Source organism: Eucyclogobius newberryi, unplaced genomic scaffold (assembly GCF_026437365.1).
Source record: "Eucyclogobius newberryi isolate DKJ021-1_F unplaced genomic scaffold, fEucNew1.0.hap1 SCAF_4, whole genome shotgun sequence".
NCBI lineage: Eukaryota > Metazoa > Chordata > Actinopteri > Gobiiformes > Gobiidae > Eucyclogobius > Eucyclogobius newberryi.
The window spans coordinates 29485429-29502022 of NW_027316056.1; the positions used below are offsets into that span (position 1 = coordinate 29485429).

General features: G+C 39.6%; 2 protein-coding genes across 2 annotated transcripts; both read right to left on the reverse strand.

Annotated features, from left to right (window-relative positions):
• Positions 1-232: 232 nt before the first annotated feature.
• On the reverse strand, positions 233-7054 carry abcg2d (ATP binding cassette subfamily G member 2 (JR blood group)). Its single transcript, XM_072462359.1, has 15 exons — positions 6528-7054; positions 5666-5725; positions 5469-5583; positions 4680-4832; positions 4445-4602; positions 4193-4344; positions 4009-4110; positions 3687-3937; positions 2809-2891; positions 2310-2399; positions 2095-2216; positions 1849-2003; positions 1684-1773; positions 923-1029; positions 233-546 (listed from the first exon to the last, which is right to left on the reverse strand). Exons 1-15 carry the CDS (start codon positions 6764-6766, stop codon positions 399-401), a joined length of 2025 nt encoding a protein of 674 aa, XP_072318460.1. The 5' UTR covers positions 6767-7054; the 3' UTR covers positions 233-398.
• A 610-nt stretch (positions 7055-7664) lies between these two features.
• On the reverse strand, positions 7665-13887 carry ppm1kb (protein phosphatase, Mg2+/Mn2+ dependent 1Kb). Its single transcript, XM_072462568.1, has 7 exons — positions 13783-13887; positions 12317-12823; positions 12140-12240; positions 10553-10718; positions 10320-10464; positions 10019-10153; positions 7665-9897 (listed from the first exon to the last, which is right to left on the reverse strand). Exons 2-7 carry the CDS (start codon positions 12769-12771, stop codon positions 9766-9768), a joined length of 1134 nt encoding a protein of 377 aa, XP_072318669.1. The 5' UTR covers positions 12772-12823; positions 13783-13887; the 3' UTR covers positions 7665-9765.
• Positions 13888-16594: the final 2707 nt, after the last annotated feature.

Below are 16594 nucleotides of genomic sequence, written 5' to 3' on the forward strand. Positions count from 1 at the left end.
CCTTAACTTACATTAGGTACAGGTGTAGCACGGTCAGTCATGTTTGTCACCTTCTGTACACCATTTAAGCTTCTATTATAGCTTATTACATATATGTGATACATATTGTAACGATAAACAAACTTCAATTTGGAGTGCATATAGTGTTCATGGGAAACCCATGCATTTATTTTTCAATTTATTTTTTATAATGCATTCCATTTTTATCTGTTACACCAATAAAGTACCTATTATTTTAATTTGTTCAGTTCTTTATTTGTACATTATCTAATGAGAGCATAATTATATAGTAAATACTATGTAAAATGCATGTCAGTAATTAAGTGCTCAATAATGCTCAAAGTGATATAAAAAAAGATTCAATCAATACACTTACACAAGCCTAGACTTCATGAAGTTTAAGTCAACTTTTTCATGTTGCGTAGTTTTAAATAGGTAATAATGAGAAATATTATCATCAACATAATCAAAGCTACGTGATTCTTCCACAGTCCCCAGGGAGTGTACTCTATACCCAGGTAATCCAAATATTCTTCACCGGTACACCTACGACAGGGAAAGAAATACTGAATCAACATTTGTCAAGTTTTTTGTTATCACAATGTCAATAGGTTTATGAACCCTTTTAAATGCTCATCTGAATGTTCAAAATTCTGGAATGAAGGCAACTGGAGGCAAAGTGAAGTAAACATAACACATTTTCAAGAAATAATAGAGATAAACATAAATGAGCTACAACTTTCAATTTTCAGAATAGAAAAGGCATTATGTTCCACTTAATCTATTCATTTATTTATTTGATTTATTTATAAATAGTGCCTCCATTGCAAATTTTTAAAGGATCTATAATAACTTTCAGAAATTGCTAGAATATTTGAAATGAAACACATGCTGTACAAATATACAGAAATGAACCACTCACATCAGTTCATTCGTGCTCATGGTGCAGTTCATCCTGGTGGTTGCCATGCTTTCAATTAAAACTTCTTCACAGAATCTTAAACCTAAAAACTCATTGACCTTTAAGGCCTAAAAGCACATTAAAAATACTTATTAATTCATAGAGAAGACCCCGAAAATACGGAAGCCCTGAGAAGAAAGCGTAAAAAAACGAAGGCACGTTCCCAATCCTTTTTCAAAGTTACATTATTCCCCCCTCTGATTTGAGTTTGCAGGAAAAAAAAAAAAAAAAGAAGAAAAATATGCACAATGTTCACTTTGATTGCGTAAAAAAACACTTTAAAAAATGCCTCACCAACAGAAACAAAAACATATACCGTATTATCCAGACTATAAGTTGCACCTTTTTTCATAATTTTGGCCGGGGTGCGACTTATACTTATATTTATACTTATATACTTATACTCCGGAGCGACTTATATGTGATATTATTTGTTATTTTCCTACTTGCAACTGCATTTCATACTCCAGTGCAACTTATATATTTTTTTTTCTTCTCTATCATGCATTTTATGGCTTATGCGACTTATACTCGACAAATACGGTATATGTTTTTTTCCATCTGACTGTTTTTTGTTTTTGTTTCTTGGTTACTTGCTAGCTCAAATCAGCGGGAAGCCTCTCAGGGCTTTCTCAATAACACAAAACAGAATTACAAAGATATTGTGAAGAATACAGACAATCTAATTCATAAATATTCCACAAAATATGTTAATGACTTACAGCAAGCCCGTAGCGAGGAATGCTGAAGTACTTGAGCCAAGACAGCCAGTCCACGACGCTCGGGAGGTTCACCAGGAGCCCAGAGAATATCTACAAACAAGACACATTGAACCTAAAATAATAATAATTTGTCTTCATTGATGTTTTTTTCTCTCTCTCTTTTACCATCATGAAGACAAATGTAATAGTCATGAGGATGTTTGCCAAAGCCACCACGCTCTGATCCGCTGCGATGGCCAAAGTCATTGCCGTGGCAGTGTAGGCCACAAGTGTGACAGTCAGAGTGAAGATCAGGAAGGCTTCTACTGTGCATTTTAACCCTGAGATGACCAATACACACAAGCATTAATTTGCTTTTGGTTAGCTCGGATGTCTTTGTCCACGGCGTGGTGAATACACTGTTGACTTTACCGATCATGAAGTACACGATGCCGCTGAAGACGACAGAGGTAAGAGTGCGTATGAGTATATCAGCGAGGATCTTAGACAGGAAGTAGACGGACACTCTGTAGTACCCGCTAATGTACTCATGCCTGCCGATGCGGAAAGAAATGACGACATGAAAAACAGCACTTGAAATGACATGAAAATGATCTACAATACTTAAATAAATGGACTAAACATACACAAACAGTTTCCTTTCAATGATGAAAAGCTCGGCTGCCGACACTGTGCTGAAACACTGGTTGGTGGTGATGAAGAATAGGGCACCCATCCTAAAAGAGTAGACGGCTTTAGACAATGTTTTGCTGAAATGCTACGTAATTAAATGTAACAAATGCATAATAGCGTATTACAACTCAAAAAGTGCTCCAAATTTAACTCATAAAATCACATTTGTTTGAACCTTAAGAGGATTATCACTGTAAGGAGATTGTGCTGTGGCCAAATACGTGACCTTGACTCCATAGGGAGGCGGCAGACACTTAAGCTGCGTACACTGGAGTCTGCTATACGGCCTTTGCACTGACCATAATGACATTAAGGCCTTATATTTCACTGAAGCGTGCACAAGACGGAGAGCGGTTTCTGTTGTGTTAGATTTGTTCCGTGCCAGGATTTAGGAAACGAATAGGGAGATTAATTCCCTTTTGTATGTGTGAAAAGGTTTAGCCACCTTTGTACCTGTTTTGGATCCCACTCTGGTCGTTTTTGACGGAGTAGAAAATGGCTCCCACAATTAAAGCAAGAAAAATGTGGACAGTCAGCTGTTGGAGGGGAAAAAATGTAAAAATTAATTGAGATCAAAGAAATCTTGAACTAAAACTGTAGTTCTGTCTACTCCAGTGCCTCTATTATAGTCGTTTTTTTCTTTATGGTCATTAGTACTGGAGGCTGGAAGTGTGCATCATTCTTGGTCCCCAAATCCCTTCATCAGATAGAACAACATGAGCACGTGGTCAAAGGCAATGAGGGAAAGAGTGAGAAAAACAAAACGCAATATGAGTTCTAATCCCAACAATTGACAGATTATGACAGAGCAAAGCAGTTCCCAGGGTGAGGGAGATAAGCTGATAAGGGTGAGCCTTTTTCACCTCATTCCCCCTGGTTTCTCATGTGAAAGCAGGCCACTGCACTGATAGGTCATGGCGCCATCATGTGATGAACTCACAGAGAGGCCAAGGGGCTTTGGCCAGATATGATATCAGTGCAGATCCTCTGCAGAAAGGCAAGAGCAGGTCACAACAGTCACCAAAGCCGATTAGGACGCCCATGCCGTCCGGAGCCACTTTTGAAGGATTATTGTGACTTATCTAGGGCCAATTAGCTGTTAATAATTCTTAAAGTGAGGATACTTCTGACGGCATTTTGACGCCATGAGACGACTAATGAGAGCATTAAGTGTTGACCCTTGACCTGTTGTCTGTGTACGTGTTCAAAACTATAGCATCCCTCTGCGCATTCTCGGAACAAATTTGATTGGCACATACATGTATAATTACATAAGTCATTGTCAGTACAATGGACGTGACTGAGGGGGATGACTAAGCCAAGCGTGTTACCTGTGCCACAGATGTCTGAGGGTTCAACAGAAGGTTTTGGAAGGTCCTCTTCAACACCCAGTGCAGCTGATGGAAGAACGGGCTGTTGTAGGTAATTGCGTGCGATAATGGTCGTGCGATGCAGTTTTTGTCTTGGTCAATGTGTTCAAGTTCACACTGTGTGTTGCTGAAATAGCAGCTGTTCCTGTATTCTTCAACTAAGTGATCCTCAATACTCTGCCTTGGGCTGCTCAGTTCTTCAAAGTTCAAATCTGTGCACACACAAAGTACACATAGATGTACAGGCCGTAGTATTACATTTGACATGTTGAAGAAATATTACCTTCAGAACCTTGCAGTTTTATCATCGCTGTTGCTGTGGAGTCTCCGTTTATAACATCCAGGAAGAAGTCAGCAGGGTTATTGTGTGGCTCACATGCGAATCCTATGTACATGTCATTACCTCATCAACGTACAAAAAACGGATAATAACCTATACAGCAATTCAATTCATGATTGCATATTACCAATGTTGGCAAAGTAGTCCAGGGCATTGGGTGCAGGTCCATGGTACACCATTTTACCACCGACCAACAACGTGAGCGAGTCAAACAGCCTGTAGATGGAGTAGCGCGGCTGATGGATGGACATGATTATGGTCCTTCCGTGACTTGCCATTCTGCCAAAGGACATAATAAACATTTTTACACGAACCCAATGATTTGATTTATTTATTATTTGTTTATGCGTTTAATATATTCGTCTGAAAGGGGAGCTACCTCTTGAGCAACAGGAGGACAGAGTTGGCCGTGCTGGCGTCGAGTCCAGTGGTCGGTTCGTCCAAAAAAAGCACCGATGGGTCAATGATCAGCTCCATGCCGATGTTTGTCCTCTTCCGCTCGCCTCCCGATATCCCCCTTGTCATTGGACTGCCCACCTGCCACATCACCAATCCATTTTTACAAATCCAGGTCATCACAGGCTCGACAATAAGATAATAGCCGTAAGATTCACCATGGTGTCCGCGACTTTTGTGAGGCCTAATTCTCTGACGAGGCGATTAACCCGAGCCTCTTTCTCACTCGGCGGGACAGATGAGGGCAGTCTTAGAGCGGCAGAAAAGTGCAGGTTCTCCTTCACAGTCAAGGTGCCCATGACAACGTCTTCCTGTGGAAAAAGAGGAAAACTCAAAACTAAAAATAACTCAAATAAAATAAAAAATGGGACAATTATTCAGATCTTCTTCTTAATCATCCTCTTCTTTATCATCGTTATCTTCTTCTTCTTCTTCTTCTTCTTCTTCTTCTTCTTCTTCTTCTTCTTCTTCTTCTTCTTCTTCTTCTTCTTCTTCTTCTTCTTCTTCTTCTTCTTCTTCTTCTTCTTCTTCTTCTTCTTCTTCTTCTTCTTCTTCTTCTTCTTCTTCTTCTTCTTCTTCTTCTTCTTCTTCTTCTTCCCCCCCCCCTATGTTCTCCCGGTCAAGCTCGTTCTTTGTGTGTTTTGTGTGTGTGTGTGTTGTCTGTTGTTGCTCTGTTTTTTGTTTGTTCTACGTTCTAATAAAAAATAAAAACAGCACAAAAAAAAGAAGAAGAAAGAAAACATGTCAAATTAAAGGTCTACGAACGATGCCAGTTGCTTTAGATCTAGAAACAAACTTCATTAAACCACAATTACAATAAATTACTTGGACACAGTAGCTCACACTTTACAATATTTAAAGAAAAAACAGGGGGAAAAAAGGTAATAAATGTCAAAACTATTTGCTTTCAAAGATAATAAGCTGTAGGTGAGTGATTGTTGAAGCACCTGCACTACATATCCAGAGAGACACTTAAAATCTGGAGGCTGAGGCGCTCCGTCAATGAGAACTTCTCCAGAGAGACCAGCGGGATCTTTCCTTGCTGCTAAAATATCCAAGAATCTGAAAGTGGAACAAGAAACGTACTCTGCTGTTTCTGCTTAAATGAGGGTAATGATCTTTTAGAGAAACACAGACTACTCACGAAGACTTGCCGCTGCCAGTGGGACCAAGGATCGCATTCAGACCAGGTTTCATTATCCCACTGCAAAACAAATACATTTAGTGCTCAGAGAAAATTGTAGAGGTTCACTTAAACAGCCCATAGGAGTTATGTTATATTATAATTATTTTTATGAAAGATTTGTGGTATATTTTCATAGTACAACTTTTTTTTAAACTATTATTATTATTATTATTATTATATTATTACTATATTATTATTATATATTTTTTCAGCATTTATCATAATTTCAGCATTCTCCATTACAAATTATATATTTTTTTCCCCCCAAAATACTTCATATGATGCAACAAATTACACACATAAAATACATATAAAGACATATCAAACTGAAAGTATTTTTGCAATTTATTTTAAAGCAAACTTTTAAACTCCAATATTACACTAATATGGTAGCCTACAATGGCCATAGAAAAAAGCAATCACATAAAACTAATTTCAAATTGAATAAAAATAAAGATTCAAAGGAGAGTTTCTGTCTAATCAATAGTCAGTTTATTTTCATTAATTATTTCATGTATGTTGTCTATGTTAAGAAACTGACTGTGTGTCATGACCAGAGACGAATATTTGGTTCTTATTTTGGGATTTTAAACCAATCCAGGTGTTTATTTGTAGTAATCTGTTTCATTTCTCCTGGGCTCTCACATTTAAAGATGAGTGATTTGGATTGTGCTTAACCCAATCTTTAAATAAAGACTAAACTAAATAATTAAATCAACAATTCATGCATTTCAACCAATATTTAAATGACAACATAAACAGATAAATGCAGTATGCTGTATTATATTCCCGTTAAAGCGATGTTGAGTATTTGACTGACTTGAGCTCCAGTAGGATCTGTCGGTCGGGGGTCTTGCGCTCGCACGGGGGGCCCCTCTTGCCCTGCACCGTGTACTGGAGGCGGTGGAAGCTCACGGTGGAGCCTCGGGGCTTCTGGTCCTTCTCTGCGGCCGCGCGCACCTCTGGCCCGCGGCGCGTCCCGTTGGTGCCCGCGTCTTCCACCATCGCAATGTTTATGTGATGGGCTCGTTCCATGTTTCTGCAGAAGAGCTTACACATTCCAATAGAGAATGAATAGAAACAGAGTGATACCTACATGATATAATAAATACTGCTGTGTTAGTAGTTTTGCTGATTCTTTTTGTTGTTGTTGTTGTTGTTGTGTACAGAAAGAATTAAAAAAACACAAAAAAACTTAAAGGTGGTTCCGTTTTTTTAAGGTTTTATTGGATTGAAGAGCTTAAGTATGAGACGGGGAGAGAGAGACATTCAGCAAATAGGCAGTAACGATCGCAAATTTTTGAACCTAAATATCTCTAAAAACAGTAAGAAAACCCCCCACAGTGTATTAAACTGTCCATCATTTTATGTAACAAAACTAAAAAGATCAGTTCAGTGGTGATGCAAAAGTAAGATCAATTATTTTAAATTATGCTTCTGTAATAAGCTTGCTGATATATATAATTTTTTTCAGGTCGGTTTTACAGTTTAGCTCTGGATTTGTTTTCAAAATTGAACATCCAACGCATTTTGTCTGGTGATTATATTAAATTCATCGCTTTCTTTGCAACAAACATTTAAAAGCTTTTTGTAAACTGGCCAAATAGATTTTTTGTTTTGTTTTTGCCACAGTGAAAACAAGTAATCCTACAGTATTATCACAGAGAATATGTGTCAAATGATGGGTCTTACCAGGCCGAGAGCGCCGGTGCAAACACACTGAAAGGACTGGAGCGGTCTCGCCGTCTTTAAGCTGCTCCCAAATGACTAGCATCAGTTCATGACAGAGAAGACAGGTGCCTGACCACACAGCCGAGCGCCAAGCGGCCGCCCCACTGGACTGAGGCAAGAGGCAAGAGGTTTAACCCTTGTGTTACCGAGGGAACATGCAGCACATCCAGCCCAGTTAACACGTCCAATATGAGCAAAGCCAGAAATCCCCACAGACACGTCTCAATCTGATTTAACGCTTATGTTTATTGTGAGAAATACTTTAAAACCAAGGTCTATGTACCAACAGAGTCACGAAGAAAGAATACAGACAAGACCAGAGGATTCTAAAGGCTTAAAATCAGACATGAGGACGAGATTATGCAACAAAACAGGAAAGAGTGATTGTAGATTGTAGATTATTATTACGTGGAGCTTGAGTGACAGAAGCAGGATAAAGTTGGGACGGCAGAGAAGCAAACGGGCTGCACAGTCTTACAAAACACACAATTGTTCAAACGGTTGATGATAGTACCTGAAATTTAATGGTAATCTGGTCTGAGGCGATTTGAAGTGTCTGAATTTGGAGTATTATTGTTTCAAAACAGTGTTGGGTGTGACTCGGTAATACCAAGTCTCCGTAACTAACTCGGTACTTGTAATTAAGTCACTAACAAAATACTCAAGTTACTTGGGAGACCAGACTTACAACATTACTCTGTAAGAATACAGGCTAAACAAGGGCACGCTGCATGTACTAAAAGTGATTGTAGCAGAATTGTAACTCATTTTTATTGTTTACCTCCTTTAAATGTGATTAATAAACTCTAAAAGGCCATATTTGATTGATTTATACACTATTAAAAAATAAAGCAATCCCAAAGTTTAAGTATATAAGTTGCATTCTGGAAGTAGAGGAACTAATTACATTTTTAAAAAGTAACTAGGAATGTGTAACTACCGTATTTTTCACACTATATGGTGCACTTAAAAGCCTATAATTTTCTCAAATAACGACGTGCGCCTTATATGGATTAAAATGATTGAAAATAGACCATTCATTGACAGTGCGCCTTATATATGGATTTAAAATGATTGAAAATAGACCATTGACACTGCCTTATAATCCAGTGCGCCTTAATAGTGCGGAAAATACGGTAGTTCTTTTTTCCGAGACACTGTTAAAAGCTATACATTTAAAGACTATTACAAGTGATACAGTGCCGTTTGAAAACATTTGTTGATGCGCAGCCCGAACATTCACGATGTCGTACAAGTGCTGCTTTAAGAGTGCTTCGTTTGGTTCTAAATCACACAAACGACATGAGAAAGGACTCGATACAACAAAGGGGTTAAACGCAGCTCAAACACAGGCACGTTTCCATTGGTACATCTACGTAGCGGAGCGCTTTCCAATGTACATAAATAGAACGATATATAAAACCTCTTCTATACATTTCTTTACATTATGTTTCCAAGTGCCTTCAAGATAACACTTCACAAAGATAGCACTGATGTTCACATTTACAGATAGTACAAGTTAAAGCAGCAACTATTAATACATTTGCCACGATTTAATTCGATATACCATTTAGCCGCGTATTTAGAAAAATGTACTATAGCAACGTTATTAAGTGTGGTCACGGCAAAACGAATAGTTACGGCTTTAATTGCACGAAGCACGACACAAAAATAAAAATACAGATTTGTCCGACAATTCACAAACGCTCCAGTTATACAAAATATAAAACATTTAGACTCGCGAGCACTTCCGAGGCCATCAAACTTGTGCAATTGGGGTGTTAGAAAGTTTCCGCTGGCTCAAGTAAATTAGCAGAATAGCAGCGGGTGCGCGGGGAAAAAAGAAAATGACAAAATAAACGCTAAAACCCTTTTTTAACGCCGAGCTGCAAATCTCAATGGAAGATACTTGAACGTTTGACATCATTTTAGACCCGACAAATTTGAAATAATGTACCCAAGATATTCCGTTGCCATGATACCCGTCGCGTCCACTGACTCAAAGCTTTAGACAATATGACAAATGGTGGGCAGTAGTTTAAAGTCGCTCTCTCACCCCAGAGTTACTGCTATAAGGGAACTTTTCATTAGATTGCTGGCTTATAATTCTATAAAACTTCGTACGAATGTAGCGTTTAGTGCACATAATGACTTCACCGCCTCGCACGACACAGAGACTAATACACGTCATGCTACTCTAAATGCAAGAAAGCCTTAAATATTGTTGTTTGGGCAAACCGCGTTTTAGAATAGAGCACAAAGAGCACCACTGAGTATTGCACACACTGTCGGGTCCACGGACCTCACTTTCTGTCAGTTTCCGGGGGCTACGCCCAGCGACCGCTCGACCCAAAGGTGCGGCTGAACGAGAAGCTGGAGTCGGAGCTCTTGTGCTTCCCCCAAGCGCCGAAGGGAACCACGATGATTGTGCTGTTGTCCTCCGAGCCGTACTGCAACGCCTGAAAGGGAAACGTCCACTTCAGTCAGCTGGTACTGCAGTGTTACACCTCACTGCCCCCTACTGGTCATTCAGCTACATAGTTCACATTATTTGGGGTTGAGGCTCGGGGTCATTCTAACCTGTTCTGAGATCCTCTGGGCAGCTTCTTTAGGGTCGTGGCACTGGTTGATGACATTGCAGATTTCCTGGCTGTTCATTATGAAGTTGATGCCGTCTGTTGTCAGTGCCAAGAATGTGTCATGGACGTGGTGCAGCTGAAGAAATAAATATTATGCAAGATATGAGCAGACTCATTTACTGGATATGTTTACTTTCATGTGTATACATGTTCCTGTAATGTGTAATGTTTTCTTTGAGTTCTTTGAGTTATTATTCTTCTCCATTAGGTGGTGTAGTGCAGTAATATGACAAATAACTTACGGTTATCTTTTTGGTATCAGGTTCAGCAATCACACCCATGTTCTTCAAGTCAAAATCTCCAATACTGCGGGTCATTGCCAACCTGCCATTGACATTTGGCTGCCCCAGGCTGTTCCAGGTGATAAAACCTCCGCTCATCTTTATTCTGTTGGCAAACACATGATAAGAGAAGGACATGTTAATGGTTAATAACAGGATACATACTGAATGGAAGTGAAGTAACTTCAGTTTACCTCCTCTTTTCGTCCTTCCTCTCTGGGGTGTGGTCATCTGTGAGCTTCAGGACCTTTCCCCGGCGACACAGCATGGCTCGGCTGTCACCCACACTGGCCACCACCAGCTCTATGCCGTCCCTGAGCAGCGCCACAGTGGCTGTGGTGCCTGCATTTGTGGCAGGGGCTACAGAAACATTTATACAATCAAATAATGCACCACAAAACATTTAAACAAAGAGTTGTTGCTCAATGGAGCATATGGTGAATCTCACATATCCACAAAACAGGAGCGGGAGGGAACACAAGAGCTAGCCAACAACAGCCGCTTTAACATGCAATCTTTCAGTTAAATAATTGGCTACATCTCCACACGATGTAGCTGGCAATTGATGTGATATATGTAGTGCTAAAATAGTATTTAAATTCTGTAGAACTGTTCAAGGAATAAAAAATAATAAATGTTGGGTAAGTGAGACAAGATGAAGCGGTGACAATTACTATAAACGTACTATTAGTGTGGACTAATTGCACATTGTTTATTGTCGTTTCGTAATGATAAGCTGGAATGATAGTTGCAGAAGTCTAACAACTTACAAGACAATCTTTGCAGCTATAAAACTATAAAGTGGACCATTAGAGTAAAAGACAATGATAAACCTCCATTCCATAAGAGAGGGCATGGACTGGCTCTGAGACTAACACATGACACATAATCAAACTGATGCACTGGTTCTGAAGATGCTTGCATACTCTTGGCGAGAGAAGAAAAGAAAAGGGAAGATAGATAGAACTGAGAGAAAGATAGGGAACCTTCCAGTAGTCCAGGATTTAGGACCCGCTGGACTCTCCTTCAAAATCTAGCCTCTCGTCATCCACATTGGTGCCAAGGGCCTCCAGCTCTGAGCTGGTTCAGCAACTGTCATAGATAACATGCACACACACAGGCATATTGGGACATTTCATACAGCATGGCCAACGAAGGGCCACGTACAGGTACACTAGCTGTCAATACAGAGAGGATATCAAAGAGTTGCTTCAGTTATCTTAAAAACACTTCACTAGGACTTCAACAGCTACAAGTAGCAGTTTTTTTATGCAAACAAGGATGACAATTTGAAGGAAGCGTGTTTACTTTTAACAGGTTTAAATTCCCACATAGTTAATGGTTTATGTGCCAAGTGGGTGTCCTAAATCCATTAGAATAAGAATAACCTTTATTTGTCCCAATAGGGGAATTCCGGTGTTGCAAAACAGATTAGGCACAGAAGCAGATTAGCCACAGAAGTACAATAATAAAAACAGATAACTTAGAAATAACTCTTATAATCTTAATAATAACACAGAATGCTGTGTATATTATGATCGCTACTGATGCATTCTACATTTCCACTTCCACTAATCATACAATGATACAAAACAAAATTGTTTTGATAATCAACACTTGATATATATTTTTTGTCACCCTTGCTTCTTGTTGTATTCAACACTGCAAAGCTGCAAAACACAAGTGCGAACTCCTGGGCCTATTTATAGACAGTAATGTAACCTTTAAGCCTTTTAGCATGTATTAAACATGATATATACATATGACATGGCAGAACTTACAATTGGGAAAGAAGTGAAGGTGCTTAGCAAAAGCTTTGTCAATTTCAAGGAAAGCTTTAGTTAAAACTGATTCCAAATTCTCCTCTTCTGACACACGGTCCCTGAAACAATCAAACAAAAACATAAACTTTCACACTAGAGCCACAGGGACTTAAATTAACACAAAATAGTTCTTACTTGATAAAGGTTTGCATGTATTTCTCACAGAAGTCAGCTGCTTCAGGCCCTCCATGGCCATCAAACACAGCAAAGTACATAATGTTGTCAGTCATTTGAGAGACCTGGAAGCGATCTTCGTTCTCTTTGCGTTGACCAATGAGTGAAGCACAGCCTACTTTGGACAAACTCACTTTGGGAATGGGCTTTCCATAGCGAATGCTAGGAGGCAGCAGAATAGGTTCATCAATACGATTGTCCCAAATGCCAAAAGAATCCCATGTAGTGGGTTTGCCACTACTGTCCGGGTCAAAGCGAGTGCTACTTGGACGCCTCTCTGAAGAGCTATGAAAAAGTCTCTTCTGTATTTGACGGTCTTGCTGAAGTGGCTTCTGGATCAGTGCCATCTGCAAAAGCCTGCTGCGGCAATGAGGCCTGGTACACCTGGCCAGACGGGCAAGACAGACTCTGGACATCACCTTGTTGGTGCAAACAAAGGAGAAGCTTGAGGAAGAAGTGTAGAGTTTTCTGTTGAAACAGAGACAAGCACATGACAAAATCCCCCAGTTATTTACCATATTCCTTTGTATAAATGCAGCAGTAAACTGATAATGAAATATTTACCATAAGTACACTTATGTCTGTAACGTTATATAGACGGATGAAGAGTCATCCTGCAACTAAGAGGCAATATTTAAATCCAGGTGCAAAATATGTTTGTCATGTTTAGTTTAGGTTATGACTGAATGAGTTTTAACTGCAATTTGTATTATATTATTATGCTTTTCCTTGTTTGTATTATGATTTTGAATAATAGTCGGATCTAATCCATTTAATAGTTTAAAGTGAATTGTAAAGCTATTTGAACGGCTTTTAGAATGAATTGTGCTATAGGTTTACAAATAAATTTAAATTGATTACAATACAAATATAATGCAATTAATCAATAATTGTGGAACCGAAATCCTAAAGATTTTAATGGAACATTGATTGCATTCTGTACAATAAAATAAACTACGGTTTGTAATGCAAGTGTTGCTATAAATAATATGTAAACATAGTTACATCATATTCAAAGCGTACCACAGGCACAAGAATATAGTATATTATATATGTACTCAAAACATATCGTTTAATAAAGGCGAACAGCCTTTGCAACAAATAAGATGCAAAAAGTATGATGCAACATAATTAACTGACACGCAAAGGACGATGGGGTTAATCACCGCAACGTATCGTTTAATTAGTGGAATACTTGCACAGTTCATGCGCTGTGTACAAAAACAATAAATCCAAGAACCAACAGAACCTTGAAACGATACGCTTTTATTATTAGCTCGCTGTTTTCCTTCTGCTAGCGCAGCAAATGCCTAGCTAGCACTGTTGTTTATTATGGTTAGCCTGAAATAGATTTGGCTATTTTCCCCACGAATCTTCGGACAATTATTACTCCAATATCTTATTTTGACAAGAAAGTTATACTTTACCTTTCAGCTATTCCGTAAAACCCCTAAATTCTGTGTAATGTGTGATAGGCGGACCCGATGACGATAGACTGAACCAAACCTCCAGAAACCACCGCCCTCGGTCTCTCGGCAGCACGGTGTGTGTGTCTGTGTGTGTGCGTGTGAGTGTGTGTGCGTGTGTGTGTGTGTCTGTGTGTGTGTGTGTGCGTGTGTGTGTGTGTCTGTGTGTGTGCGTGTGAGTGTGTGTGCGTGTGTGTGTGTGTCTGTGTGTGTGTGTGTGTGTGCGTGTGAGTGTGTGTGCGTGTGTGTGTGTGTCTGTGTGTGTGTGTTTGGGTGTGTGTGTCTGTGTGTGTGCGTGTGAGTGTGCGTGCGTGTGTCTGCGTGTGTGTCTGTGTTTGTGTGCGTGTGTCTGTGTGTGTGTGTGTGTCTGTGTGTTTGTTTGGGTGTGTGTGTCTGTGTGTGTGCGTGTGAGTGTGTGTGCGTGTGTGTGTGCGTCTGCGTGTGTGTCTGTGTTTGTGTGCGTGTGTCTGTGTGTGTGTGTGTCTGTGTGTGTGTGTCTGTGTGTGTGTGTGTGTGTGTCTGTGTGTGTGAGTGTGTCTGTGTCTGTGTGTGTGTGTGTGTGCGTGTGTCTGCGTGTGTGTGTGTGAGTGTGTCTCTGTGTGTGTGTGTGTGTCTGTGTGTGTGTGTGTGTGTGTCTGTGTGTGTGTGCGTGTGTCTGCGTGTGTGTCTGTGTTTGTGTGCGTGTGTCTGTGTGTGTGTGTGTGTGTGTGTCTGTGTGTGTGTGCGTGTGTCTGTGTGTGTGCGTGTGTGTGTGCGTGTGTCTGCGTGTGTGTCTGTGTGCGTGTGTCTGTGTGTGTGTGTGTGTGTCTGTGTGTGTGTGCGTGTGTCTGCGTGTGTGTCTGTGTTTGTGTGCGTGTGTCTGTGTGTGTGTCTGTGTGCGTGTGTCTGTGTGTGTGTGTGTGTCTGTGTGTGTGTGCGTGTGTCTGCGTGTGTGTCTGTGTTTGTGTGCGTGTGTCTGTGTGTGTCTGTGTGTGTGTCTGTGTGTGTCTGTGTGTGTCTGTGTGTACGTTTGTGTCTGTGCATGTATGTGTGTACGCGTGTACGTGTGTCTGTGCGTGTGCCATAATAGATCGATGGTGTGTACACTCGTGTGTGTGTGTGCGTGTGTGCGTGTGCGCGGGCGCATAAGCGTGTTATCGAACATGGCTGCGCACCAATCAGCGCTCCTTGCGCAGTAACTCCTCTTTTACGCCCACAAGTGCTGCTGCACGATTGGACAATGATATGAGAGTGACACTTGTGTGGACCAACCATGGCCGAGTAAAAAGAGAAAATAGCCAAGCGGAATGCTTGAGTTTAGTCAATGAATAAAGTACCACGTTTGTTGGAAAACACTGTTCAATGTTCCATGTTCTCTGGTTGAATCCAACTCTCACAATTCAGATGTAAAGTGGGGCAGCACGGGCTATGAATTGATAAGATAAGCCTTTATTTGTCCACACAATGGGGACAAATAAAGGCTTATCTTATCAATTCATAGCCCGAATTGTTAAACTTATAAAAGGATAGCTGAAAACATCAGGGTTAGCTCCATAATCGTCATGATCAATTCCACAACACAAGTTATAACCCTTAAACCACCCAGACAATTAGAGCTAACTCACTTTGCACCTGTAACTGACAAAACTGTCCAGATCATCACCAGTCTGAGTTCATCTACGTGCTGCATGTGTTAACCACCAAAATCCCATTTGAACGTTATCTTCTTTTGTTGTTTGTGTTGCACCAAATCACCAGGACAAGTTCCTATGTCTGTGAATTTTGTTTATCGACAAATGGCAATAAACCCTATCATGATTCTGTTTCTTATTCTATCTGACATAGTTAACATGTCACTTCAATCTGGAACATTCCCATTGCTGCAGGACTGAGTACGGGAGACTGGGGTTGGTTGTCACATGGGTTGGTTTTCATAATATCTCAACCAGCAGAGGGGTCAAAAGTCGCGTGTCAGATAATTTTAGCTGTCAGCACTCTGTTGAGAAGACCTGCATTTTTTAAATATCAAAAAGTAAGTTTTTAGAATACAATTATTATATTTTTAACAAAATGACATTGACAGTCTAGTACGTTATGTTATTAAAAGAGGAAAGTAAGATGCTAATAGTACTACTTTTCAAAGCTAAGTTTAAAGCTCTTATCTTGAAACTCGGGGTTGGCTGTCACACTTTTTTGGGGGTTGGTTGTCACACCTGGACTGGCAAACCCAGTATACATTTGCCAAAACTGTGAGTTGGATGATGAAAATTATGACTGAGGGGCGCTATTGAAAGGGTTAACATAAAAACGGTTTTGTATTGTTTCTTTTATTCCTATTTATTCTTTAATTTGTTCTCTAGATTAAGTTTAACTTCAACCTTTATCTTTAATTTCCAACAAAAGAAAAAAGACTGTGGAATGTTATATCCCTACTTAATTTGTTTCGTGTTACATGCAGACAGATTTCTAAATGTGATTAATGAATTTTCCTAAAATGAATGTTTTAATCTTAAAAAAAAAGCAGTTGTTTTAATTTTTTTATTCAGTATTCTCTATTTTTTAAAAGTCTCCAGATTCCCCGATTTTCTTTTATATTGGATTGCTGCATTGAAAATAAATTGAATATTAAAAATGTCAAAGTTTGATCCCATTAATTCCCCCCCATTGAAATAACATTGGGACAACAAACCCCGTGACTAAATAATGAATATAAATGTAGTTTTGTTTCTTAGTGTTTCTGTGTATTCCATAAATAGGGCCTAGTAGCAGGAACTCACGCTCATCATTTCAGCCA